Below are 25,793 nucleotides of genomic sequence, written 5' to 3'. Positions count from 1 at the left end.
TTTGTTTTAATTCCACATGGTGTCGAACACCTCTTTGGGTTGTCGGTTTTGGGTTTATTTGGGGTGTGATTTTATTTTATTTTTGTATGAAAAACCATTGAAAACGCAATAAAAATTGTGAAATCAATGGATTTAAACTGTAAATATGTTATTCTACTGTTGCATACTATTCTTGCTTAGTGTGCCATTCTCGCCTAGTTCAATAGTGGTAATATTGTTGATACGATAACATGTTATTGCGAGTTTAAACAGGTGTTGATACGATAACATGTTGTTAGTGAAAACAGGTCTCAACTGTTTTTTCTCACTCCCCCCTCCCTTTAGCAGAAGAAACCTTATGTAAATTAGGGCGTTCCTAATTTAATAAAAGGCATGGACAAAGGAGACTGCCAGTTAGAGTGAGTCTGGTAGACTGTAAAGGGCAGTCTCCTGTCATTCTCCTTGCAAGTAAGTTATACTCACGTCTCTGTGTCTTCTTTGAGTGCAGGTTTTATTACAAGTGTTGGGGTTAACCTAACATTTAATATATTAGAAAAAAAATATATAAAATTCAAGTATTTTCAAGGATTCCAAGCACCTGTACAAACCCTGGCTGAGATGAATCATCTCCAGTGATTTGAGCTTGTAGTGGAAACTTTTCTTACCATTAGGGCCCAGATGCCGTTTACCCGGAGCGCAGGACTCTCACTCTGGGTCAGACTGCATAGTAGTTTGATGACGCCGGATTCAAGAATAGGCTACGCAAATGCAAACACCACACATACAGTCATTGGGTGGAACACAGAAGCTAACATCTAAATTAATCAAAAATATCCTTTAGAAAAGTGAAAATGAATTGATGCTTTAATTTGAAAAAAAAAAGAAGAAGAAAACAACTTTAAACATGACATACGTTCCTGTAAACCAGGGGTCTCAAACTCAAATTGAAAGGGGTTTTACACACACACACACACACACACAAAAAAAAAACTTTCATAGAAACATAGAACATAGAAGGGTATAGCGCTCGTCTTGGGATCAAGAGGTCCCAGGTTTGATTCCCGGCTCCTCCGTGTTATATGTCGAAGTGTCCTTGGGCAAGACACTGAATCCCTAATACCACCGATAGCAGGTCGTTGTCTTGCATGGCTGACTCCCTATTGGTGTGTGAGTGTGTGTGTGAATGGGTAAACATTGTAAAGCGCTTTGGGAGGTCTTCATTGACTTGAAAAGTGCTATATTAATGCAGACCATTTACCATTTATCAAACATTCCACAATTCTCAAATATTAAAAAAAATTGCACAGGTGTCAAACAGGCGCCCCGCGGGCCAGATCAGGCCCGCTAAGGGATTGAGTCCGACCGGCAAAACAACACTCAGAGAAGTGCAAGAGAAAAACAAGCTGCAGGTTGAATATGTCAACTTGATATTGCCAAACCCAGGTTTATTCTCACAAAGATACTGTACTTTTATTTCTCTCTCTCTCTCTCTCTCTCTCTCTCGCGCTCTCTCTCTTCCACCTCTTTTCTCCCACTGTCTGTCTCTTTCACTCCCTGTGTCTCCATTTCTCTCTTCCTTTGTTGCTCTTTGTCTCTTTCTCTCTCTGTGTCTTTTTAACTTCATTTGCTCTAACTTCCTTTTTTCCTTTACTCTCTTTTCTCTCTCTCTTCCTAGCCTTCGCGCTTTCTTTTCTCTTTTCTCTCCTGCTGTCTTTCTATTTCTCTTTGGATTTCTTTCTTCCACTCCCTTTCTTTCCCCCTCTTTTACGACTTTTCTTTTCATCTCTTTTGTTTCTCACGCTCTAATCCTCTCTCTCTTTCTTTGTCCCGCCCTCTCTTCTTTTCCCTCCCTCCTTCCCTTATTTCTTTATCTACTAGTCCGGCCCTCGACAGAATGTTTGTTCTATCGTGTGGCCCCCGAGTTCAAATGAGTTTGACACCCCTGATCTATTGTGTGTGTGCAGCACAAACATAAACGGGACGGTGTCTATGATTAGACCACTAGAGGTCACTGTAATCTAAACCAGGGGTGGCGAACAAGTTTGACACAAAGAGCCGAAATTTCTAACTGTGAGAGTCAAAGAGCCACACCACGCACTGACCTGCCATGACACAAACACACACAATTAAAAACATATTATTTCCCATAACACACTCCTCTCCTTACAATACAAGTATTGTTTTTGTGTACGTGTTTGCCACCCCTGATCTAAACTCAATAAAAGGTGCAAGCAAAAAAAAAAAAAAAAAATGGACGCGTTTTGGTGCAAAATGCAACCTTCCGCCACATTTTTTACACAGACATTTTAAAGTCTGCAACACACCTTTAGAAAAAAAGTGATTTTATATAGTAGAAGCTGCGTGTCGGTGCGTGTACCTCTTTACTGGGTGAAAACTCCAGCAGTAGGTTGCATAACGTGGAGGACGCCATGACCAGGACTTCATCAGGGGCGTTTTGCAACAGCTGGATCAAAACCAGAAAAATCATAAAATGAATTCATGGTATTGCTCATATGTCTTAATATGACGTTTCTATTCCTATTTGTTCTTATTCTTACTAAAAGTCAATCATGGACAATTCATCCCATCCACTACAAAGCATCATCTCCAAACAGAGAAGCAGCTTCAGCGACACACTTCTGTCACAGTCTTGTTCCACGGACAGACTGAGGAGATCATTTCTTCCTCCTGCCATGAGGTTCTTTAACTCCACCCGGGGGTGTCAAAGCCCACATTAAACCCCCACATATGCATATTACCCTATTTTTATGACAGTGTGTATTTTATGTAGCAATATATAAATACTTTATATCACCACGTTATATTGGGTATTTCTGTATTCTATTTCTTTTACTTTATTATCATTTTATTTTTCAACACAAGGATACTGCTGGAAGTGTGAATTTCCCTACAGGGATGAATAAAGTATCTATCTATCCGTTCTCCGGTGACTCTCTTCACAGCTCTGAGCCCATGAAGGAGCAGGCGCATTTAAACTGAGACTTTGGGCTGAGCTTAAAGAACAGGGGGGCTATATTTTTGCAACACCTACTTTTCCGTTTTTTTGTGGTAAATATAAAATGCAGAAGGGCGGCGCAGTGGTCAGCGCGTGTGCGGCAGAGTTCTAAGGTTGTGAGATCAAACCATCCTGTGTGGAGTTTGCATGTTCTCCCCGTTCTTGCATGGGTTTCCTTCGGGCACTCCGGTTTCCTTCCACATTCCAAAAACATGCATGTTAGGTGAATTGGCTGGTCCGGATTTTCCCTAGGTGTGAATGAGCGAGCGAATTGTCTGTCCCTGTGTGCCCTGCGATTGGCTGGCAACCAGTTCAGGGTGTTCCCAGCCGGAAGATAGCTGGGATGGGCTCCCGCACCCCCACGACCCTACTGAGGATAAGCGGTGCAGACAATGGATGGATGGATGGATAAAATGCAGCAATAGTCTTAAGTTTGAAGTCTGAAAACCATTACAATATTCTCTAAAACCTAATTCAATTCCCCCCTTTTTTTTTAAATACCTCTCCCTTTATTTTGTTCAATAGCTCCAGTTCTCTATGTTCAAAATCAAGCTTCCTCTAACCTTCATAAGGGGCTTCCACACAGCATGATCATGGAAGCTAGTTCTTAGCTGCTGCACCGACCGTGAGAGACTATGGAGGCATCTGTAAGAAGAACGTAACACACAATTAATCGAATAAATAAGGGCAATTCATACATAGGTTGTTTAAATACTTCCATATTTTGAAGGGCTGCAACAACGGATCGATGAAATTGATGACTAAAAGCGTTGGCCACGGATTTTATCATTGATTATTGTAAGAGAGACTGAGAGATGTGAATTTAATTCCCTCCTGATCAGTAGCATTTTGGTCCAGCAGAGGGCGCCCTGAGAAATGTAAATGGCGGCGCCCTCTGTTGGCTGCGGCTGCATCGGCTCGCTACAACGGGTCAGGTGTATCGACATTTCGTTCTTACAAAAAGAATGACAATACAAAGGAAATTATTATTATTATTACATGAGGTCCTCCGAATTCAAATCCAAATGTATTTTCATAGCACTTTTCCGACACCGAAATGTAACTGAAAGTGCTGTATGAAACATCCAATGTACAATAAGATAACTTAAAAGGTAGAATGCAAAGCCAGCAGTGAAGCAAATCGCTTTAATGAGAGGCAATTTTGGTATAGACGCTCCCCTACTCACGACCAGTCTACTTACGAAAAACGGTAGATAAAAACCTTTTTTTCGAGATGTCGAAAAATATCCGGATATTGCTGCAAGTTAGATTTTGTATTATGTGCACCTTTTTCCGAGTACAGGACAGTACTGTAGTGCTTCTTTACGCCGATACCGGCGTGTGGTGGCGCTGTGAGAGGTCACCCAGCATCCACCCTGAAGAAGAAATCCGGCTTCTACTTCCTGGTTTGTGTGTATACACATTGCACTGTATCTCTAGCACGCTAAGAACTTTGACATTTTTATTGTCGAATATCTCGTGCGTACATTCAATATGGTTGGTGTATTGGCTCAGGAGGTAGAGCGCTCGTCTTGGGATCAAGAGATCGCAGTTCGAATTCCGGCTCCTTACATGTCGAAGTGTCCTTGGATAAGACACTGAACCCCTAATACCCCCAATATGCAGGTTAGCGCCTTACATGGCTGCACGGCCGCTATTGGGAAATGTGAAGCACAATGTAAAGCGCTTTGGGAAGTATTGACTTGAAAAGCGCTATATAAATGCAGATCATTTCATTTCAAGAGGCGAGCCGTTTCTTCTGAAATGAAAGTGGAATAACAAATCTTGATGCGGTTAAGAAAATGGTCGAAACGCTTTTTTTTGGCTACTTTTTTACCACGGAGGAGGAAGTCGGCTAACTCTTGAAGCGCATCTTCCAAAAGTAAGTTAAACTCAACTTTATTTATTTTGATAGAGCATATTATTATATTAAACGTTTATTTTTCAGTACAAAACAATACAGGTTACTAATAAGAGCCTTAAACATACAAAATATAGCACTTAAACAACTTACGAACAAGTTTAACTCACGAACGGTCGTATGGAACCTCTCCCGTTCGTAAGTAGGGCAGCGTCTGGACGTTTAGGGGTTCGTTTGAGGCTTTTTATTTAGGCAGAGCACACAAAACACAGCATTCGTTATGAATTAACAAAATGAAACAAACGATTTGCGTACGTCCGACTAACAACTCCCATTCTCCTCCGAAGTTGCCTCTCTTTTTTTGCATAAAAATATGCAAAAAAAGTCTCTATATTTCTGGGAGAATGTTGTATGTATTTATGTTTATTGTTAGGCCATTTGAAAAATGTTTTTTAAATGTTTTATACTACAGAATATTAGGTTGTTTTCTGCAGTATTGATCCATTTATCCAAAACTGTAATATATGAACAGAATCGATTATTTGAAAAAGAAAAAAAATCGACAGATTCATCAATTTTTAAAATAATTGTTTGTTGCAGCCCTAATATTCTGTCAGTTGTTAAATATCTAGTCTTCCCGTTTATGGTTTTGATAGTTCAACAGTTCTAATCTTATCAATATCAATAAGTATTTCTCTGAATCATAAATATGGATTTTAAAAAATGTAGGGAGAGTTACTTGCAATATCAATTAAAAAAAATCACTATTTATTTGTTTCCAATAATTGATTATCTACACCTTCACGAGAATTAGACGGTGCGAGCAATTCTATAATCAAAACAATTACTAATCCAAACATGTTGAAATACGATCTCACCTGACGGCTGCCAACCGAACTTTAATGCTGGACTCCGACAGGCCGCTGACTATTCTGTCCATCATGTTTTCAGTCTCTGTGATCTTTAGATACACAAGCGGGAGAAATGTCAATGCCCATGAAATTCTTCTGTTGCAGAAGGAGGAACTGATATCGCCGGAATTACTAAAGTCTGCGATAATTGAAAGGAGAGTAATCCATTGTGATTTTGCGCTTCGGTAATCGCTGCTTCACTGCTTTGTGAATTCTGAATTGAATTGTCTTTACTGTCATTGATATCAAAGTATCGTGCATTGTGTTCTGAGCAGACAGCACACAGAAAAGGCTATCACGAGGGGTAGGATGTACGTGTGTGTGTGAGTGTGGATTGGTGGGGCGTGACCGTCTGTGTGCACGACTGTGATTGACTGACAGCATACCCAAGCCTAACAACAGGCAGTGTTCATTTGAGCTGTGAAAAGTGATGGGTCCCGGGGACTCGCATGCTCAAAAATCTTTGGGTCCCAACAGAGATCTATGGCTCCCCAAAATGGCGTGTTATCCAGGTTGAAATTGTAAATCGGCGACAAATATATAATAAAAATCTATATATTCATTCAGTTTTAATCATCAAATTATGAATTCATTTTCTGCATCAGATTATTGTTGGTAATATACCGATTAAAGGGATAACCACAAACCTGTCTTTTTTTCATTTTCTCCTTTTATACTTCATTTTTTCTTAACTTCTTTATACAACATCATCATTCGTAATATAATGCATCAAAGCAAGTGAGCCGTTGGAGAGCCGGCTCTCTTGAATGAGTTGAGCCGAAAAAGACGGTTCTCTAAAAAGAGACGGACTTCCTTTCACTACACAACTCGAGATCGGCGTGCAGACGAAAACTCGAACCGCGAGACAAAAACAACATCTGCCGGATCTGCCTGATGAAAACTTTGGAGTGCGGTGAATCTTTGTTTAAAAAATGTAATCGGGTAAAAAAGTTGTGTCCCGGGGACGCACGTTGATTTGAGACTATGCGTCCCCAGCAAAAATGATGCGTCTAGGACGCAGGGACGCGGGCAAACCAGAACACTGAACAGGGCGGGCACACAGTCCAATGTGTTGCCCAAAATAAACTGGGAAGCATGGCGAAAGATAGTTTTAGCATAGTTTTAGCAGAGCCTTGTTACATTGAAAATAAATTCATCATTTAAACCGGACTCTAAGAAAAGTCAGAAGAGCACAAAGAATTAGTTATCTCCAGCAGGTGCTCCGTGGATTGTTATCAGGTCCGGGAAGGGACTCAGGCGGCGTTGGGAGAGGAGGCAGCAGGTCCGGCCTACGGCTAAGCTATGGAAAGACCCTTACAAGGTATCCCCCCGGAGCCTGTATCTCACCACAATAAAGACTCTTTATTCAACGGTGCAATCATTTTAGATATACGGTTGTTATTTTGTTACAATACTATTCTCTCGGTTGGTGAGGTTGTCATCTCGAGGGATTACTGTATTTTGACTTACCGTATTTTCCGCACTATAAGGTGCACCTAAAAGTCTTAATTTTTTTTCAAAAGCTGAACATGCGCCTTATAATACAGTGCGCCTTATATATGGTTCAATATTAAATCGCAAGGTCTCGCAACTTACGCAACAGCCGCCGACTCGATTTCCCCCTGAACGCGGAGTAGTCCGCGGTGTATGCTGGGATTTATATACCGGCGTTTCATTGGCTAACCAATGCGTCAATCATCATTTGAATCGATCGCTATTGGCTAAAGTCATTCGGAGCCTCGGATAGGCTAGAGGGCCGAAACAAACCCTGCAATTGGCCGAAAAAGATGTGTCAATCATCCGTTAAATCGATCGCTATTGGCTGAAGTTATTCGGAGCCTCTGATAGGCTAGAGGGCCGAAACAAACCCTGCAATTGGCCGAAAAAGAATAGCAAGCTTGCTAAACTACGCCATAAAGAAACATGTTTATGTCTGTATTTGTAAACATTTTACTCTCCTGGATTTACTACACTCACGGTTGTAAGAAGACCATGATTGCGTATCATTATTGAATGTGAGAACTTAGGTGAGCTATGCGGCTTTATATTTTCCCGGCATCTTGTTTTAGAACGATCTTGATGTTGCTGTGATGAGTTGAGTGAATTCAACTCAATTCCAAGTGTTTATTGTCATATGCACAGTAAAGTTGCGAGCGAAAAAGAAAATAGAAACTAAGGAATGGTTGGCATTTCTTGAATCCCAAGACTTGAACCTTCCGAATGATGGAACGATGCATTTGAGTGACATCATACGGACACCGCATCCGCACGCGTCTACGACACGTATTTGCTTCTTTGCAAGCTTTGGGAATGTTAAGGGGGTAATCAGTTGGACTGAATCATCTGACTGTTTTGTCCACGTTCCCATTGTAGCGCCTTATAACCCGGTGCGCCTTATCTATGGAAGATATAGGACCAAAAACTATTTTTGGAGGGTGCGCCCTATAACCCGGTGCGCCCTGTAGTGCGGAAAATACGGTATTTTTCAAGACTTAAAGTTGTTTGTTATGGCTAAATAAAAACTGATTAGTAATTATACAAAAAAAGCCATTACAGTTCAAGATATTTTAAGAATTTCAAGCACCCTAGAAACCTTAATATATATGAGCTGAATCTGGAAACAAAATCGACAAACCTTCTTGCGAATGTCTTCATCGTTGGAGCCTAGTGACGCGTACAACTTGAAAGCTGCTTGCCTTAGCTCGTGTGCGTGCTTGAGGTCGTGGTCCAACTGTGTAGAACGAAAAAAGTCAGGAAAAAGAAAAAAAAACCTGAACAAATGTTCCGTAACATGCCGACCCACCCTCTTGATGTCGGCAATGGCCGAAACAGAGCTGGGGTATTTGAAATAGTCGGCCAACATGGCCACGAGGTGGTCGGTGGTGCTCGCGATCCTCTGCAACTCCACGTCGGGTTCCATGAGAAAGGCGAGAGTCTCGGCTCCATCCACCCGTTCTTCTAGCAGGTGATCTTTGCTACACATACGTACCAGGCACGGCAGCGTCTAGGCCACAACAAAAAGCATGAAGTCCACCACAGTTACTGTGCATAGGAAAGTATTGGCCCCCTAAGAACCTTTTGTTATACAGTGGAACCTCGGTTTTCGGACGCCTCTCAGTTCGAACAAATCGGTGTCCGACCAAAAACGTCGAGAAATTCTTGCTTCGCTGTTCGGTCAAAAGATCGGAGTTCGAACGCCGGTAATGCGTGAGCGCGTACGCTAGGGTGCGATGCTGAGCGGCGTACGGGTGTTTTAGCCCCTTATTATGCCTCCGAAGAAACTCAGTGCAAGCGGCGAAGTTGCTACAGGTGAAAAAAGAAAAGTAGTGCGTACAACTATTGCATTTAAGAAAGAAATAATAGCTCCACCGTCCACCTGCGCCTTCTGCTGACCACCACAAAGGTAAGGAATCCTATTCATAAGATTGCGATAACGCGAACGTACGATTAGCCCGGGTTAGCTTTAAGTTTACGTTAAACATTCAGGGTGTTGGAACGGAGCCCAACATTGAGGGTGTTGGAACGGAGCCCCCTTTCCAATAAACCGCTCACGACTTGTGGAGACCCGGGTGCTAAATGACTTGTAAACGACTTGATTTTTATATTTTTACACGTTCATGTTAGCGTCATCTTTCGTACGGAAGATTACGATAATGCGAACGTACAATTAGCCTGGGTTAGCTTTATGTTGACGTTAAACATTCAAGGTAAACATTCAGGGTGTTGGAACGGATTAAAACGATTGACATTATTTTTAATGGGAAAAATGATTTCGGTGATCGAACAAATCGGTTTTCGAACAGGGTTCTGGAACGGATTATGGTCGAGAACCGAGGTTCCACTGTATTGCCACAATTCGAGCTTCAAACTTAAAGTTAAAAAACTAAAAAAATCTTCTATGAATCAAGAACATGTGAAATACAATTGTAAGGTGGAACAAAATTATTTCAACATTTTACATTTTTTACTACAAAAACACAGATAAGAAGGTATTTCCATAAGATCTTCAACATTTACATATTTCCCGCAGCACCAGGGTTTGGTAGGGTTACTTTAACTTGATTACTTTCAATGACTTTTGGATGACTCCAATACCAAATATGCTAATAAAAGACAAGAGAAACTTAATAGGAATAAAATGATGACTCCCAAAACGTGGTAAGATTTCTCTCCTGGCTTTGATGTCTTTAATCTCCGGCAAAACTAACGTAAAATGCGACAGAAACAAAATGAAAATAAATCCAAACAGCTTGCCAACATCATTTTTGCCGTTCCATGTATTCCGTTACTCCCCAAGCCTGCACAAAATTTAGTAATTTCATTCATATTTAGTTTCTTTTGTCTTTTATTAGCATATTTGGTACTGGAGTAATCCAAAAGTAATTGAAAGTAATCAAGTTAAAGTAACCCTACCCAACCCCGCGCAGCACTGTGTGACTAATGAAATTAAAAAGGAGAGAGCATAAAACCACTGAAAACCTACAAAGACCTGGCCGTCCCTCTATGTTTTCGGCCCAAAGAAGCAGAAAACTAATCATAAAAGCAACCAAGAGTCCCACGATCAAATTGATGACCTGCAGGCTTACACAGCTGAGGTGGGACAATTTGTGCATAAATCTACACTTAATGAAAGAGTGGCAAGGACAAAGTCCTCTCTTTAAGGTTGCCTTATTAACATATAAATGTTTGCATGGACTTGCACCCTCTTATCTCTCTGATTTGATTTCCCCCTATGTTCCTGCACGGAGGCTGCGCTCGGAAAATGCCGGTCTACTTGTGACTCCGAGAGCCAAGAAGTCTGCGGGCTCGAGAGCGTTCTCCATCTGGGCCCCGGTGCTATGGAACGCCCTGCCTCCGGAGATAAGATCTGCAACCTCATTGGAAGTTTTTAAATCAAGGCTTAGGACACACTTCTATTCCAAAGCTTATGATTGATGCCCTCCTCATATTCTGTATTCTCCTGTCTTTTTCCGACTGCCTGCCTGGTGGTGATACGAAGGAGAAGGGACGATTTGAGATGAGTCAGCGGACCAGCGTTTGACCTGAAGCATGTGAACGCCTGCATGGACCAGCTGGCAGAGATGGGAAACTGCGTCGTGGCCGACATAGACTTTCTGGACAAATTTTCAACATCTTACCTAGTGTTTACTATGTTTGTGTACTGTAATGCTAAACGTAATTCACCCTGGTCATCCTGGAAGGGGGATACCATTTGTGAGGTCCCTTCTCAAGGTTTCTCTTTTTCCTCACGCTGAGATTTTGAGTTGTTCCTTGCCTGCATGTTGGTTTGAGATCAGGTCATTTTGTCATTGTAATCCTGTGCAGTCCTTTGAGACATTTTTGTGATTAAGGGCGTCATAAATAAATGTGACTTGACTTAACTGAAAGAATACCACAAAAAGGTATGTTTGACGTTTGCAAGAAGCCATATGGGAGACACAAATAGCACGAGGAACATGCCGTTCTGGTCAGACGACACAAAAAGGAACTTTTTGGGCTGAATGCAAAGCGTTACGTTTGGCGTAAGAAAAACATTGCACGCCACCCTGAAAACACCATCCCGACAGTCAAACATGGTGGCGCTCCAGGGGTTGCTTTTTTTCAGCAGGGACTGTGAAGATCGTTACAGTTACTGAGAAGATGGACAGAGCCAAATACAGGACCATTCTGGAAGGAGACCTGATGGAGTCCGCAAAAGACCTGAGAATGAATAAATCTGCCCTTTATGAAAGAGTGGCAATACAAAAGCCCTTTCTGAAAAAAAATACCATAAAAGGCCCGTTTGGTGACACATGTGAGACACAAGATGAGACCAAACATGATATTTTTGGGCTGAATGCAATGTGTTACGTTTGGCATAAGAGTAACACTGCACATCACCCTGAAAACACCATCCTCACTGTCAAACATGGTGGTGGCAGCATCCTGTTATGGGGTTGCTCTTCTTTAGCAGGGACTGGGAAGATCTTTAGAGTTGATGGGAAGGTGGAAGGAGCGATTTTGGCAAGAAATCTGCAGGAGACTTGAAAAAGGGGCTTTTTATCCTTAACATAAACCAGAATAAATAATGGAATGGTTTGAAACTGACAATATAAAGGTGTAAGAATGGCCAAGCAGACCGGACCTCAGTCCTGTAGAGCATTTGTGAACAGAACTGAAAAAAATGGTGTCCACAAATGATCACGAGCAAACCTTGAGAAACTTGAAGTGTTTTGTAAGGAAGAATGGGCAAATATTTCTGTTTCAAGATATGCTAAACTTTTAGAGATATACCCAAAAGACTTGTGGCTGTGGGTCCATACAGAGATATATGGGTCCCCAAAATTAAGTCTTATCGCGGTTGAAATTGTAAATCGGCGACAAATATATAATATAAATCTATATATTCATTCAGTTTTAATCATCACAGTTTATTGGTAATACAAAGGAGTTATCACTTCAGATTTTTTCAGTTCACAATATTGTACACTATACAAAATAACATTGCTGAAATATTTATATTTTCATGCAGTTTTAATCGTCACAGTTAATTGGTAGTACAAAACCGTTATCACTTCAAATTTTTTAGTTCATATATTCTTCGTGGTTTTCTGTCCCGCCATAGTTGTAATGCCTTCTCAAAGTCCAATCCATTATCATCCTCCTCATAGCGTCACCAGGAGTATAATTGAGTCCATTTTGGCAGAAAAGTCCTTTTCTTGCTAGTATTCTTTTGTTTATTATCTTTCGTCAAATCGTTGGCTTCAACACACGTGTTTTCCTTGCCTTCGCGGTCTTCCGAGGAATTTCTCCGCCGTTTTTCCGTGCCGGAATGATTGCCGTCGTTCCCGCTTTCTGTGTTATGTTTCGACTTATTACCGACACTGAAGAAATGACCAATTTTTTGTTGATTTGCACCTAATACCAACTGTTTTTACGGAGGCATACTCTTTCACTTGACAACCACCAAAACAATGACATCATCTCGAAGCAACGAGATTTCGTTTGCCGAGATCGGCGCGAGACCAAAACAACAATGGCGGATCTGCCTGACGAAAAGTTTAGAGTGCGGTAAATCTTTGTTAAAAAAAAAAAAGTTATCAGGTAATAATGACAATTTGGTGTCAAAAAAGTCGCGTGCCGCACGTTGATTTGACACAATGCGTCCCCAGCAAAAATTATGCGTCTAGGACGCAGGGACGCGGGCAAACCAGAACACTGATGTTGTACAAAGTATTAAATCAAAGGGGGCCGCTAGTTTTGCAACACCTACTTTTCATCTTTTTATTTGTTAGCACAATATAAAATGTTGAATACATTTAGTTTCTTTTCATAATTGTGTCTCAGATGTTGTTCATTCTTAGAAAAATATCTTGGGGGTCCAAAACCTTCGCAAAGGCACTGTACTTTAAAATATCAACCCAAAATTTAAATAACGCTACCTTGAGGACAATGCAGCTGTCGTCTGTCTTGATGGCGCCTGCTCGACACATGTACGTGAGACTGCAGCCAAAGACCCCAGTCAATATAAATGGCGACAGAAATATCGGATTTGATATCTGCTTACTTACCATTTGGCTGCAGTCAGCTGCATTTCAATGGGCTGATCCCTTTGCATCATTCGGACAAAAACCTGAGAGAGCGGCTCGCCTTCTACCACCACTGCAAGAACACACAAATACTTGTCAACGTGATACGCTTTGAATACACAGTATTTTCCGAAGTTTTTTTTTTCATATTTCGGCCGAAGGTGCGACTTATACTTCGGTGCGACTTACATTAAACCTTGTGTGAGAAATTGTTAACACATCACAACAGGATCAGGACCCAAATGCACGACGTTTCTCACACAAGCCTTTTATTTTACGAGAAATGGCGAGTCAAGCACGTTAGGCAGCAGTCTGGCGTGAAACCGTAGGAAGCCAGCGGCCGACCAGATCGATACCAATTGCCCGAGCAGATATCGGACAGATGGGGTCGATACCAAACAGGATGGGACGGACAGGATTGATAATGAAACAGGATATCGAAATAAACAGGGCAAACAAGACGGTAACAAAAACTGGAAACCGATACTAAACAGGACAGAATAAACGGGAACAACACCGGACAGGAAATACCAACAGGAAAACAGGACAGAGTCAGTGCCCACGTCTTGCGGGGCAGAGGTTTGTTGACGCACTGACAAAGAGAGAATGAGAGCACTGAGCTTAAAATACACGAAAAGCCAATCTGTCAATGAGCCGCAGCCAGCACCACACGGGTGGGGCCAATTGGGCGCCATGGCAACCATGACAATATCATTTCACGTGTTATTTTCACACCAAACCACAAGAGGGACCTCTAGGCCTATATTGATCATTTCAACGTAGCCAAGAAAAGCTGAACAAAGATGGCACCGAAAAGAATGTCGTATTTTTCAGATTAAAAGCTGAAATTAGTGAAATGTGCAGCTGAAAAGAGTAATCGAGCAGCAGGAAGATGGTTTGGAGTTAGCGAGAAACTTTTAAGGAATTGGCAAAAGCGAAGGTGATGATGAGTCTGATGTAAGAGACGAAGAAGTGGAAGGAGTAAGAGGTGCATCGTCTACCTCCTGAGATAGGGGATTTGTTTAAAAATGACACAGAGGATGAAGATTTTCTTGATTTAAGTGATATAGCGTGAATAAATCAGAATGAACCATTTAAAAGGAGCAAAACTGTATAAAAAAATAAGTTATAATTAAGTTAAAATAAGAGAAAAATTTCAGTCCTTCTTAAAAATATTTTTAAACTGTATATAGAATAATTTAACTTATTTTAGAAATTATGTTTCTTATTTCCCTATTATAAGAATTATCTTTAGTGAAATACCTTTTTTTTTTTTAACTTTAAAATATTAAAACCTTACGGGCTCAAAGATCCCTTAAGCAGCTACACTTCCTGTGGTGTGTCTTGGGTAAGTGTATGAAACAGAATTATTATTTTTTTTACTAAAAATAATTATTCAAACAATAAGTAATACATATTTTAAAGGAGTAAAATTATAAGTAAAATAAACTTAAAAATATATATATATATATTTTCTGTAGCTCACGCAGCATCCACCCGAAGAAGAAATCTGTTTTCTACTTCCTAGTTCATGTGTAAACATAATATACTGTATCTCCAGTGTGCTAAGGACTTTGATGTTTTTATTGTTTAATATCTCGTGCGTCCATTCAATATGGTTGGTGTAAAGAGGCGAACCGTTTCTTTGGAAATGAAACTGTAATAAGACAGCTTGATGCGGTTGAGAAAATGGTTGGATCGCTTTTTCTTGGCCACTTTCTACCACGGAGGGGGAATTCGCCTAACTCTTGAAGCCCATCTTCCACGAGTAAGTTAAACTTAACTTTATCGGGCATATTATTTTATGAAAGGCTATTACTTGTCCAAGACACACCACAGGAAATGGTGCCCCTACGTCCGTAGTGGTTAAGGGATCCAACCAACCAACCGTGTGCTAAATAAAAAAAAAAATAATAATTTAAAAAAATACACTTTTACCCCAATTATTGTATATTGCAACTTAATTGTTCTTTTTTTTCTCTCTAAATAATATTGCTCTTCTTTTTATAGCACTATTGTTAAAATGCACTTTATGTTTTCGTTCGTAAACATTACACTATTATTATAACGTAGGCCAGTCTTCAAGCACTACTTAGTAAAAAATTCTCTCCATATTTTTGGTTTTGTTTTATATTTTTTATCTCTTTAAAGCCTTTATTGCGTGTTTCACCCTGGGGTGCTGTGTCTAATCTCATTGCATACAATGTTTCACCACGTTGATGTCAATGAAAATAAAGACGACTCTATTTAAAAGAGCAAATACGTCCGCCGATAGGACAAGAACATTATCTTCTAAAAAAAAAGGTTAATACTTATTTTCCAAATCATTTCTAACTGGACTTTTTTGCAGTGTATGTGTGCGGACCACATAATCACAGAGTAAACAGCTCACCATTCACCAACATCATGGAGACCTGAGTGTTCTCATAGGCCAGCACTGAGAAACATTTTAACGCCTGCATACGAACCTGCAACAACAAGAAGAATGTTAACAGATTTTCTCTGATTATCTGGGTTTGTTTCGAGGCTGTTCAACAATAAACACGCTCAGTTATCATGTTGAAATATTAAAATTCTATTGGGGCTGCAACAACAAATCGGTACTATTAAAATCAATTATAAAAAGCATTTCATCATCGATTCGTTGAGTAGCGTGATTCATGAGCCCCTTAAGCACATTCAATCGAAGCAAAGGAGAGTGCACAGAATTTTGTTGTGACATTTAGGGTTGCACTTTGGTCCGACTGAGGGTGCCTTAAGACGTTTATATCAGGGGTGTCAAACTCATTTGAACTCGGGGGCCATACGGTAGAACAAACATTCTCTCGGGGGATGGACTAGTGGATTAGAGAGAAAAGAAGAGCGAAATAGAAGGAGAGAGAGAGAGAGAGAGAGAGAGAGAGAAATAGAAAGAGAAATAGAGAGATAAAGAAAAAAAGGGAGAAAGACAGAAATAAACAAATAGACAGAGAATTAGAGAAAAATAAAGAGAAATATATAAAGGGAGAGAAATAGAGATAAATATAAAGAGAGAAAGAGAAAGAGTAAGAGAAATACACAGAGAAATAGAGAGAGAAATAGAAAGAGAGAAACAGAGAGAAATAGACAGAGATAAATAGCGAGAAATAGAGAAATGGGGAAAAATATAGGAGAGAAAAGAGAGAGAGATAAATAGAAGGAGAGAGAAAGAGAGAGAGAGCGAAAGAGAAATAGAGATAAATATCTACAGAGACTATATTTATAAGAATAATTTTGCACATCCACTTTTTCGTTTTTTATTTGTTCAAAAAGTTGAAAATATCTCATAAAGTCTGTCCCACCACTTATTGTTGATGCTTCACAAGAAATTAGTTGTATATGTTTATCTTTGAAGTCTGAAATGTGGCAAAAGGTCACAAAATTTAAGGGGGACAAATTGTTTCGCAAGACACTGTATGCGTATGTTATGGCATTGAACGAGTAAAATAAAACAAAGTACAAATCCAGACAGGAGAGCCATTTACCTTATAAGAGGGCGATATTAACAAAGGAGCAATGTTCTGAATGGCGCCGTGGTTAAACAGCACCGTCTGATGGTCTGGAGTCTGAGCACAAAACACATGCATTTAAAATACCGGACTCCGCCCGTACCGAAGCTTCATCCGGTAATACCAACGAGTACCTTACAACAGTGTGAGAAGATCTGCGTGGCGTACTCTTGAGTCCTGTGTGAGTGGCTCAGCAGAGACATTAAATGAGGGATCACAGTGGGATCCTGCAGATAATACAAAAAAAAAACATACCGTTTGGTGGTTTTTTTCGACGGGGAAGGTGTTTTAGGATGTGATCCTACTGTGTATAGCAGCTGGACTGGAGTGACGGGGCTGATGAAGACTGTCCTGAGACAACGAAGACAAGCCTCAATGAAAATCAGGTCGGGGAACAAGAGACCTGCACGATAAAGGATAGAGAAATGTCACCGGGTGATATGGTGATCTTTAAAGTCAAAAAAAATCGCGTCCCGACCTTGAAGAAGTGCGGGGATGATGTGGCAGTCCACCAGAGACTTGATATTGTTTTCTGTGCCCATGGCCAAGCTGCCCAGCACCACTGCACACTCTGTCCTCAGCTCCAGGCTGGAGGAGCTCTGCTGCAGAAGGTACAGTAACCTAGGCACACCACACACAAAACAAAATGTAGATAGATAGATAGATGTCTAGATGTCCAGAAGTCTAGATAGACGTCTAGAAGTCTAGATAGAAGTCTAAGTCAAGAAAGAAGTCTAAAAGTCTAGGTAGATGTCTAGATAGATAGATAGAGGTCTAGATAGATAGATAGATAGATAGATGTCTAGATATGTGTTTAGATAGATGTCTAGATGTCTAGAAGTCTACATAGATGTCTAGAAGTCTAGAAAGATGTCTAGAGAGATAGACGTCTAGATAGATGTCTAGATGGATAGATGTCAAGATGTCTAGATAGATAGACGTCTAGATAGATACATGTCTAGATAGATGTCTAGATGGATAGATGTCTAGAAGTCTAGATAGATAGATAGATAGATAGATAGATAGATGTCTAGAAGTCTAGAAGTCTAGATAGATATATAAAAGTCTAGAAGCCTAGAAAGATGTCTAGATAGATAGACGTCTAGATAGATAGATGTCTAGATAGATAGATAGATGTCTAGATAGATGGATAGATAGATGTCTAGATGTCCAGAAGTCTAGATAGAAGTCTAGAAGTCTAGATAGAAGTCTAAAAGTCTAGATAGAAGTCTAAAAGTCTAGATAGATGTCTAGATAGATAGATAGATAGATGTCTAGATAGATGTCTAGATAGATGTCTAGTGGTCTACACAGATGTCTAGAAGTCTAGAGGTCTAGAAATATGTCTAGATGGATAGACGTCTAGATAGATAGATACATGTCTAGATAGATGTCTAGATGGATAGATGTCTAGATGTCTAGATAGATAGATGTCTAGATAGTTGGATGTCTAGATAGATTTTTAGATGTCTAGAAGTCTAGATAGATATATAAAAGTCTAGAAGCCTAGAAAGATGTCTAGATAGATAGATGTCTAGATAGATAGATAGATGTCTAGATAGATAGATAGATAGATGTCTAGATGTCCAGAAGTCTAGATAGAAGTCTAGAAGTCTAGATAGAAGTCTAAAAGTCTAGATAGATGTCTAGATAGATAGATAGATGTCTAGATAGATAGATGTCTAGATAGATAGATGTCTAGATAGATGTCTAGAAAGATGTCTATATAGATGTCTAGATGGATAGATAGATGTCTAGAAGTCTAGATATATTGATAGATAGATAGATAGATGTCTAGATAGATAGATGTCTAGATGTCTAGATAGATATATAAAAGTCTAGAAGCCTAGAAAGATGTCTAGATAGATAGATGTCTAGATAGATGGATAGATGTCTAGATAGATAGATTACTAGAAGTCAAGATAGATAGATAGATGTCTAGATAGATAGATGTCTAGAAGTCAAGATAGATAGATAGATGTCTAGAAGTCTAGATAGATAGATAGAAATAGAGATAGATAGATACTTTATTCATCCCCGTAGGGAAATTCCCACTCCCAGCAGTATCCTTGTGTTGAAAAAATAATAATAAAATAAAGATATAGAATACAAAAATACCCAATATAATGTTTTGCTATAGAGTCTTCACATAGCCCTACAGAAAATACACACTGTCATAAAAATAGGGTATTATGCAAATGTGGGGGGGTGTTAATATGTGGGCTTTGACTCCCCCGAGTGGAGTTAAAGAGCCTCATGGCATGAGGAAGAAATGATCTCCTCAGTCTGTCCGTGTAACAAAACTGTGACAGCAGTCTGTCGCTGAAGCTGCTCTTCCGTTTGGAGATAATGCTGTGTAGTGGATGTAATGAATTGTCCATGATTGAACGCAGCTTGTTCAGTGCCCGTCTCTCAGCTACAGTTGTCAGGCTGTCCGGTTCTGTGCCCACAACAGAGCCCGCCTTCCTCGCCAGTATAAAAAAGTGGTAAAAAATTAGGAAAAATATAAAGGGTTCCTTCACCCTTTCCAAAGGCCAAAATCAAGCGATATTTAAGGACTTTCATATAAAAAGTGTTCAAGTCTCATTAAAAAAAGAATTTCGGTGTGAATCATGTATTTTGCAGATCTACAAATCTATCTGTGTGCATTTATCAAGACATATGATAATTAGATCTTGCGTAAATCTGCACGAAACGTTATCCCTCTCTGCCCCCAAAATGATCAAGGGGCATTGTCATCTTTTTTAAAAAAAGAAAACGGCTCTAAATAGTTAACAGTTAACTTTCTCACTCACATATTTCTGATTTAATTTCCCACCTATGTTCTGGTCCGGAGCCTTCACCCTGAAAATGTTGGTCTACTAGTGATCCCAAGAAGAAATCTAATGTTGACAATATCTGTGTATTGTTTGTTATTGAAACATCCGTTGCAGGCTTGTTATCCTGGAAGGGGGATGAGAAAATGAAATGAAATGAAATGATCTGCATTTTTATAGCGCTTTTTAAGTCAATGACTTCCCAAAGCGCTTTACAATGTGCTCCACATTTCCCAATAGCGGCCTTGCAGCCATGTAAGGCGCTAACCTGCTTATTGGGGGTGTTAGGGGTTCAGTGTCTTACCCAAGGACACTTTGACATGTAACACGGACGAGCCGGGATTCGAACAGGGATCCCTTGATCCCAAGACGAGCGCTCTACCTCCTAAACTACTGTGCGGTCCTTTCTCAAGGTTTTTTCATTTTCCTCATGTTGAGGTTTTTGAATTTTTCCTTGCCCTCATGTAGTTTTAGATCAGGGGATGGTGACATAATAGTCTGTGGTTTGCAAAAAATCTGTGCTCAGTGCAGCCCTTTGAGACTCCTCGTGATAAAGGGCTATACAAATAAACATGACCTGACCTATTCTGTCATTATTTTGAGCGACTACTAGTTATGAGTCAATTGATCAACGTGGTATTTTTACCTCAAGTCTCAAAACTTGAAGAAGGACGCTAAGGAGAAAAAGATGAGCACGTACCTCGGCACTGCCCCCAAGACAATCAAATTGGCTTTCTGCTTATTGTTGCCAATAACGGCATTCTTCATGTCACTGTGGGGATAAACAAAGCAAAAACAGATGAGTGCATAACTTGCTAAAAGACATTTTTAGGGGGGCAAGGAAACAACATGAGTGAAACGTTCAGATGTACATACTGGAATTGTGCAACATCTTTGACATGTTTCCTGTGTTGAGCTAGCATAAAACGCTATAAAACGACAGGAGACGGGTGGAAAGCATGAACTTGAAGGCTCTCCACTTAGTTACCACAAATAAAAATAAAAGCCTTAAGTGATTTAACAATGAAAAATGTCATTCTGAAAAGGGACATGTGAAAACTGGATATACGAAATGCAAGGATTCAGATTCAGATCTACTTTATCGTCATTCTAATACACGTGTATACAGAACGAAATGTCGATACATCTGACCCGCACAGTTTCCTTGAATGTACAGATATAAATCAAATGTTGTATTGAGTTGGAGTATTGAAGTACTAATAATATACTAAATAATTTTAGCTATGTATAGTACCGTATTTTCCGCACTATAAGGCGCACCTAAAAGCCTTTATTTTTTTCAAAAGCTGACCATGCGCCTTATAATACAGTGCGCCTTATTTATGGATCAATATTAAGTCGCAAAGTCTTCCAACTAACTTGCAGCCGCCGACTAGATTAGTAGTCCGTGGTGTATGCTGGGATTTATTTACCGGCGTTTCATTGGCTAACCAATGTGTCAATCATCATTTGAATCGATCACTATTGGCTAAAGTTATTCGGAGGTCAAGGGGCAGATCGTTTTATCATTTACAGGCTGGCATAGGCTTAAGCGGCAAAACAAAGCCTGCAATTGGCCGAAAAAGATGTGTCAATCATCAGTTGAATCGATCACTATTGGCTAAAGTTATTCGGAGGTCAAGGGCGGATCCTTTTTATCATTTACAGGCTGGCATAGGCTTAAGCGGCAAAACAAAGCCTGCAATTGGCCAAAAAAGATGAATGTGTATAGCACGTGGTTGACGGCATACAGAAAGCATTTTTTACTATTCTGTATTTGTTAATATTTTATTCTCCTGGATTTACTACACTCACAGATATAAGAGGACCATGGCTGCACATTATTATTGAACACAACAACTTCGGTGAGCTACTCCGGCTCTATATTTTCCCAGTATCTTGTTTCAGACTGAACTCGATGTTTCTGTGATAAGCGGTGCAGATAATGGATGGAATGGAGTGTCTGTTATTAAACTCAATTCCAAATGTTTATTGTCATACGCACAGTAAAGTTGCGAGCGAAAAAGAAAATAGAAACTAAGGAATGGTTGGCATTTCTTGAAGACTTGAACCTTCCGAATGATGGAACGATGCATTTGAGTGACATCGTACGGACACCGCATCCGCACGTGTTCTTGACACGTATTTGCGTCTGTGCAAGCTTTGGGAATGTGAGAAGGTAATAAGTTGGACTGAACTATCTGACTGTTTTGTCCACGTTCCCATTGTAGCGCCTTATAATCCGGTGCGTCTTATGTATGTCAAATATAGGACCAAAAACTATTTTTTCGGGGTGCGCCCTATGACCCGGTGCGCCTTATAGTGTGGAAAATACGGTATTATACAGTAGTGCAAAGACTGCAAGAGGAGCAGCTAACCAGATGTGCAAATTGGGCAGTCAGGTAAACAAGTCACTATTAAATAACAATAACACTGGAGTACAATAGTGCAGAGGAGAACAGATGTGCAAAGGAGTGGCTAGGTATAAGAGAACTGCCAGTAGTGAAAAAAAAAAAATAGGTCTACAGATTAGCAGCTGTGTAGGCTTATTATGTGTCTGATTGACCATTTAACAGTCTAATGGCCACTTTTCTTGAAATACTTGTTGACGAGTCATTCGCTATTATTTTGCCTTAAGGCAGAGCTGTTCACACAAGCAGATGAGCCTTAAAAATTAAATGGGTGAGAAAAAAAAATTGATTTGAATGAATGAAATGAATGAAAAGGTACTCATTCAGTTCCTTAACTGCTAATTTTTCTAATCAAATCGTGTTTAGTGTTAGCAGCATACTAGTAGCAGAATTTCAAAACACAGTGCCAGAAAACATCCATAAATGATTCATTCGGAAAGAGGGAAATTATAACTTAAGGGGCTGTAGTCAATTCATAATCCTTAAGGTGAGAACCACCAGGAAAAGTATGTGTGTTTCTGTGTGCGGAGTCAAACTTTGGAACAATTTACAAGACCAGATCAAACAATGTCCAACTATTTTCTTGTTAAAATTTAAATACAAAAAAACATTCCTGGCGGAATACAGAGATAAAGAAAATTAGGTATGAGTGATACGAGAGATTGGGAATAGTGCGTTTACAACTATGGTTAACTTTGTTGTTATTGTTATTATTATTATATCATAACTGTTATTATTGCTATTGTTGTTATGATCATTGGTGCCGCAGTGATGTTTGGTGACTAGTGGCAATATGACGTTAATAGATGGGTACTTCGAAGTAGTGTATAAAATATGTGACTATTGTTATTATTATAATTATTGATATATGACCTATGTAATATGTTTATCCATGAGACTTTGTTATATTAGACACAAGAAAAGGTGATCTGTAAAATGTATTTAATAGGGAAGATGTAGGGGTAGGGAATATAAGCATCTGCTTCTTACTACCCATTTTCGAACATATTATGTAATATCATTTTGTTGTTGAGTTATTGTTTTTGTCCTGTTTTTATTTTCATGTTCGAAATAAAGTTTTCCATTCGTTCATTCAATTCTCCTCAATGGGTACATTTACATGAAAGGCTTAGTCATCATAAGTCCCGTTTTTTCACTTTTTCGAATGAATCACTTAGATAAGCAAGGACAAATGAACAGGCCCCTATACAAGCAGTTTGCAAGCAATCCGATTAAAAGGGTCAGAATCAAAAGGTTCATCTAGTTTGTTTATTGTAGTTAGAGTGAAATATAAATACAATGGAAGCTAGAGCTCTTGTGGGTGATAGAAAGGAGTGGAGAGGTGTTGTGAAAGGATGGTGGGATTGTGGACGCGTTCTTAAGGATGGGCTGGGCACCCGTATGATGCGGCAGGGGTAAACCAGTGAAAGCTGTCGGGCCCTGCTGTTGAAGAGAAGAGTGTGTCGTGTCACCCTGACCCGAGTGACATGGCCGCTTTCTGGTGTCCCGTTTCATCTGGGGGGACGAAAGCATGACCGACTTAGGTGCCGAGGAGCCTAACTTGTTTGGGCAATTGGGTTGGCCATGGTCCAAAAATTTTTGTGTGTGTGTTTTTTCCCTTTTATTTTCTTTGTTATTGTATGAGTTTGTCTTGCTGTCGGTCACCCATCTTGAGGGATATGACCAGGGCAGATAGATAGATGGATGGATATCATATAAAATGTTAAAAGAATGAGTCCACTTCACGACTATTTCTCACATGTTGTTGATTCTTAGTTTTTGTTATCAATGTGTTTGAAGCCTGAACTATGTCAATGTGTCAAAAAGTTCTTGAGAGGGGTGGGGGTGGGATACTTTTGCAAGGTTATTTACATGGCTTGATTTTGTTAATGTAAAGATGGTTTTGCAAAAGCTAGTGTGATATATAACTCAACATTTGTTGACAGGAAATGAACATACATGACTCCTTGTAGCACTTTCTGCGGGTCGGGGTCGAACAGTCGATCCACGTAATGGCGACTTGTGGCAGTGACTTCCTAGAATTCAAAAAAGAAAACACAAGAATAAATAACATTTAAATCAAAACCTGCAAAACCATTTTACATGGAAGTTTGTTTATTTCACTTCTTTTTCGCCTACATTTTCTACCTGGACCTTTAGCACTCTGCTACAATTTAGGTATATTATTATCACCTAATCCTTTTAATTCCCAATGGTTAAAAATGCTAAATGTTAATAAAATCAGATGAAATAATTGAATCTCGATAATAATAAATATGACAACATTTACAATATTTATAATTATCCCAAAACCAAAAAGCTTTTCTGCTGGTTGGGTGCACTTGGTTGAAAAAAATCAGTCTGGTACTAAAAGAAAGTTTGAGAAGTAATGGTTAAGTCTGTGTTTTTCACCCAGTAAGTCGAAATTGCCTAATTTGTTTCCTTGTAAAAAGAAACTTGTCCCATTAATCAGCATCTTTGCTTTCTGCCTGTGATCATTCAGGGAACATTTATCCATATCAGCAAGTAGCAGCAGAGAATTATTTTTTAATAGAATAATTCTCTGCTCATGATGTATTGCAGTATATTTATTTACTTATTCTGTTTAATATTGGGGCAGCACAGCGGATGGGTGAATAGCGCGCAGCCCCACGGTGCACAGGTTCAGGGTTTGCATGTTCTCCCCATGTCTGCGCGGGTTTCCTCCCACATTCCAAAAAGATGTGCCCGCATGTGCCACTGTCAATTAATGGTAGTGAGGTCCAACTGGTCCATTCATTCAAGTTTCTAGGTACTTACTTGTCAGCTGACCTCACATGGACTGTCAATGCTATCAATATTCTAAAGTCAGCTAGACAAAGGCTCTACTTCCTTCGTCAACTCAAATCATTCGGAGTCCGTCAGTCCATTCTAGTCCATTTTTATCGTACTATCATTGAATCCGTTTTAACTAGGTCAATCACAGTTTGGTTTGGTCACATCAATCAGAAAGAATTGTCAAAGATGGAATCAGTAGTGTGGACGGCAGAGGAAATAATAGGTACTGGCCTCCCGTTCCTGCATAGTACCTACATTGAAGGTACGAGAAAACGGACACTAAAAATTATGGACGATCCCAGTCACTCTGCTCACAGGTACTTTGATGACCTGCCGTCAGGTCGCCGTCTTCGCTCCATTAGAAGCAAGAGTTCATGTCTTAAAGAGAGTTTTTTCCCTTCCGCTATTTGCATGTTCAACGAGAAATGATTAGGTTATTATGTATAGAATTATTATGCCAACGACGTTCCTCCGACCTATTCTACTCTAGTCTTGTTATTTACATATGGCCAGTATAAATTGTCCCTCGGTGTAAATGAATAAGTGAGTTGTCTGTCTCTGTGTTACTTGCAACTGGCTGGCTAATGGTTCAGGGTGTCCCCTGCCCACTGCCCGAAGATAGCTGAGATGTGCTCCAGCACCCTCGCAACCCAAGTGAGGATAAATAACTAAATCACTTCATATAGTCGTAAAAGTACTGAGAGTAATGCATTCATAAAGGAATGTAAAAAGATAATAGCTTAGTTACTTTGACTTTGACTCTTAGCTTTGACTATGGTTAAAGCTTAATTCTAACTTGAGTGACTGAGGCTGCAATGATGACAGAAGCCAGGAGATAGCGGCAGAGAGTAACAAAGTGCCAAATTCGGTACAGCTTCTTCAAAGAG

The 25,793-nt window shown here is 39.8% G+C and overlaps 1 protein-coding gene across 2 annotated transcripts in view; it reads right to left on the bottom strand.

Moving 5' to 3' along the window:
• The window catches only part of armc8 (armadillo repeat containing 8), a 38,542-nt gene that overhangs the window by 11,418 nt on the left and 1,331 nt on the right, over positions 1-25,793 (bottom strand). Inside the window, exons 2-16 of one of the 2 annotated variants that reach the window (XM_088352648.1) lie at positions 24,049-24,125; positions 20,379-20,450; positions 17,341-17,483; positions 17,118-17,265; positions 16,997-17,039; positions 16,839-16,919; positions 15,728-15,803; positions 13,318-13,408; positions 13,189-13,249; positions 8,571-8,771; positions 8,403-8,498; positions 5,735-5,817; positions 3,559-3,640; positions 2,357-2,443; positions 645-737 (exon numbers count right to left, since the gene is read on the bottom strand). In XM_088352648.1, the coding sequence (XP_088208774.1) occupies positions 645-737; positions 2,357-2,443; positions 3,559-3,640; positions 5,735-5,817; positions 8,403-8,498; positions 8,571-8,771; positions 13,189-13,249; positions 13,318-13,408; positions 15,728-15,803; positions 16,839-16,919; positions 16,997-17,039; positions 17,118-17,265; positions 17,341-17,483; positions 20,379-20,450; positions 24,049-24,125 (1,434 nt within the window). Of the gene's footprint in view, positions 1-644; positions 738-2,356; positions 2,444-3,558; positions 3,641-5,734; positions 5,818-8,402; positions 8,499-8,570; positions 8,772-13,188; positions 13,250-13,317; positions 13,409-15,727; positions 15,804-16,838; positions 16,920-16,996; positions 17,090-17,117; positions 17,266-17,340; positions 17,484-20,378; positions 20,451-24,048; positions 24,126-25,793 lie in introns of both variants that reach the window. The other variant, XM_088352647.1, reaches the window with a different exon arrangement.

The sequence above is a fragment of the Urocampus carinirostris genome, chromosome 14, assembly GCF_059441175.1.
Source record: "Urocampus carinirostris isolate Australia breed hairy pipefish chromosome 14, RoL_Ucar_1.0, whole genome shotgun sequence".
Taxonomy (NCBI): Eukaryota; Metazoa; Chordata; class Actinopteri; order Syngnathiformes; family Syngnathidae; genus Urocampus; species Urocampus carinirostris.
Note: the sequence above shows the minus strand (reverse complement) of the source record. Positions and strands in the feature narration are given on the sequence as shown.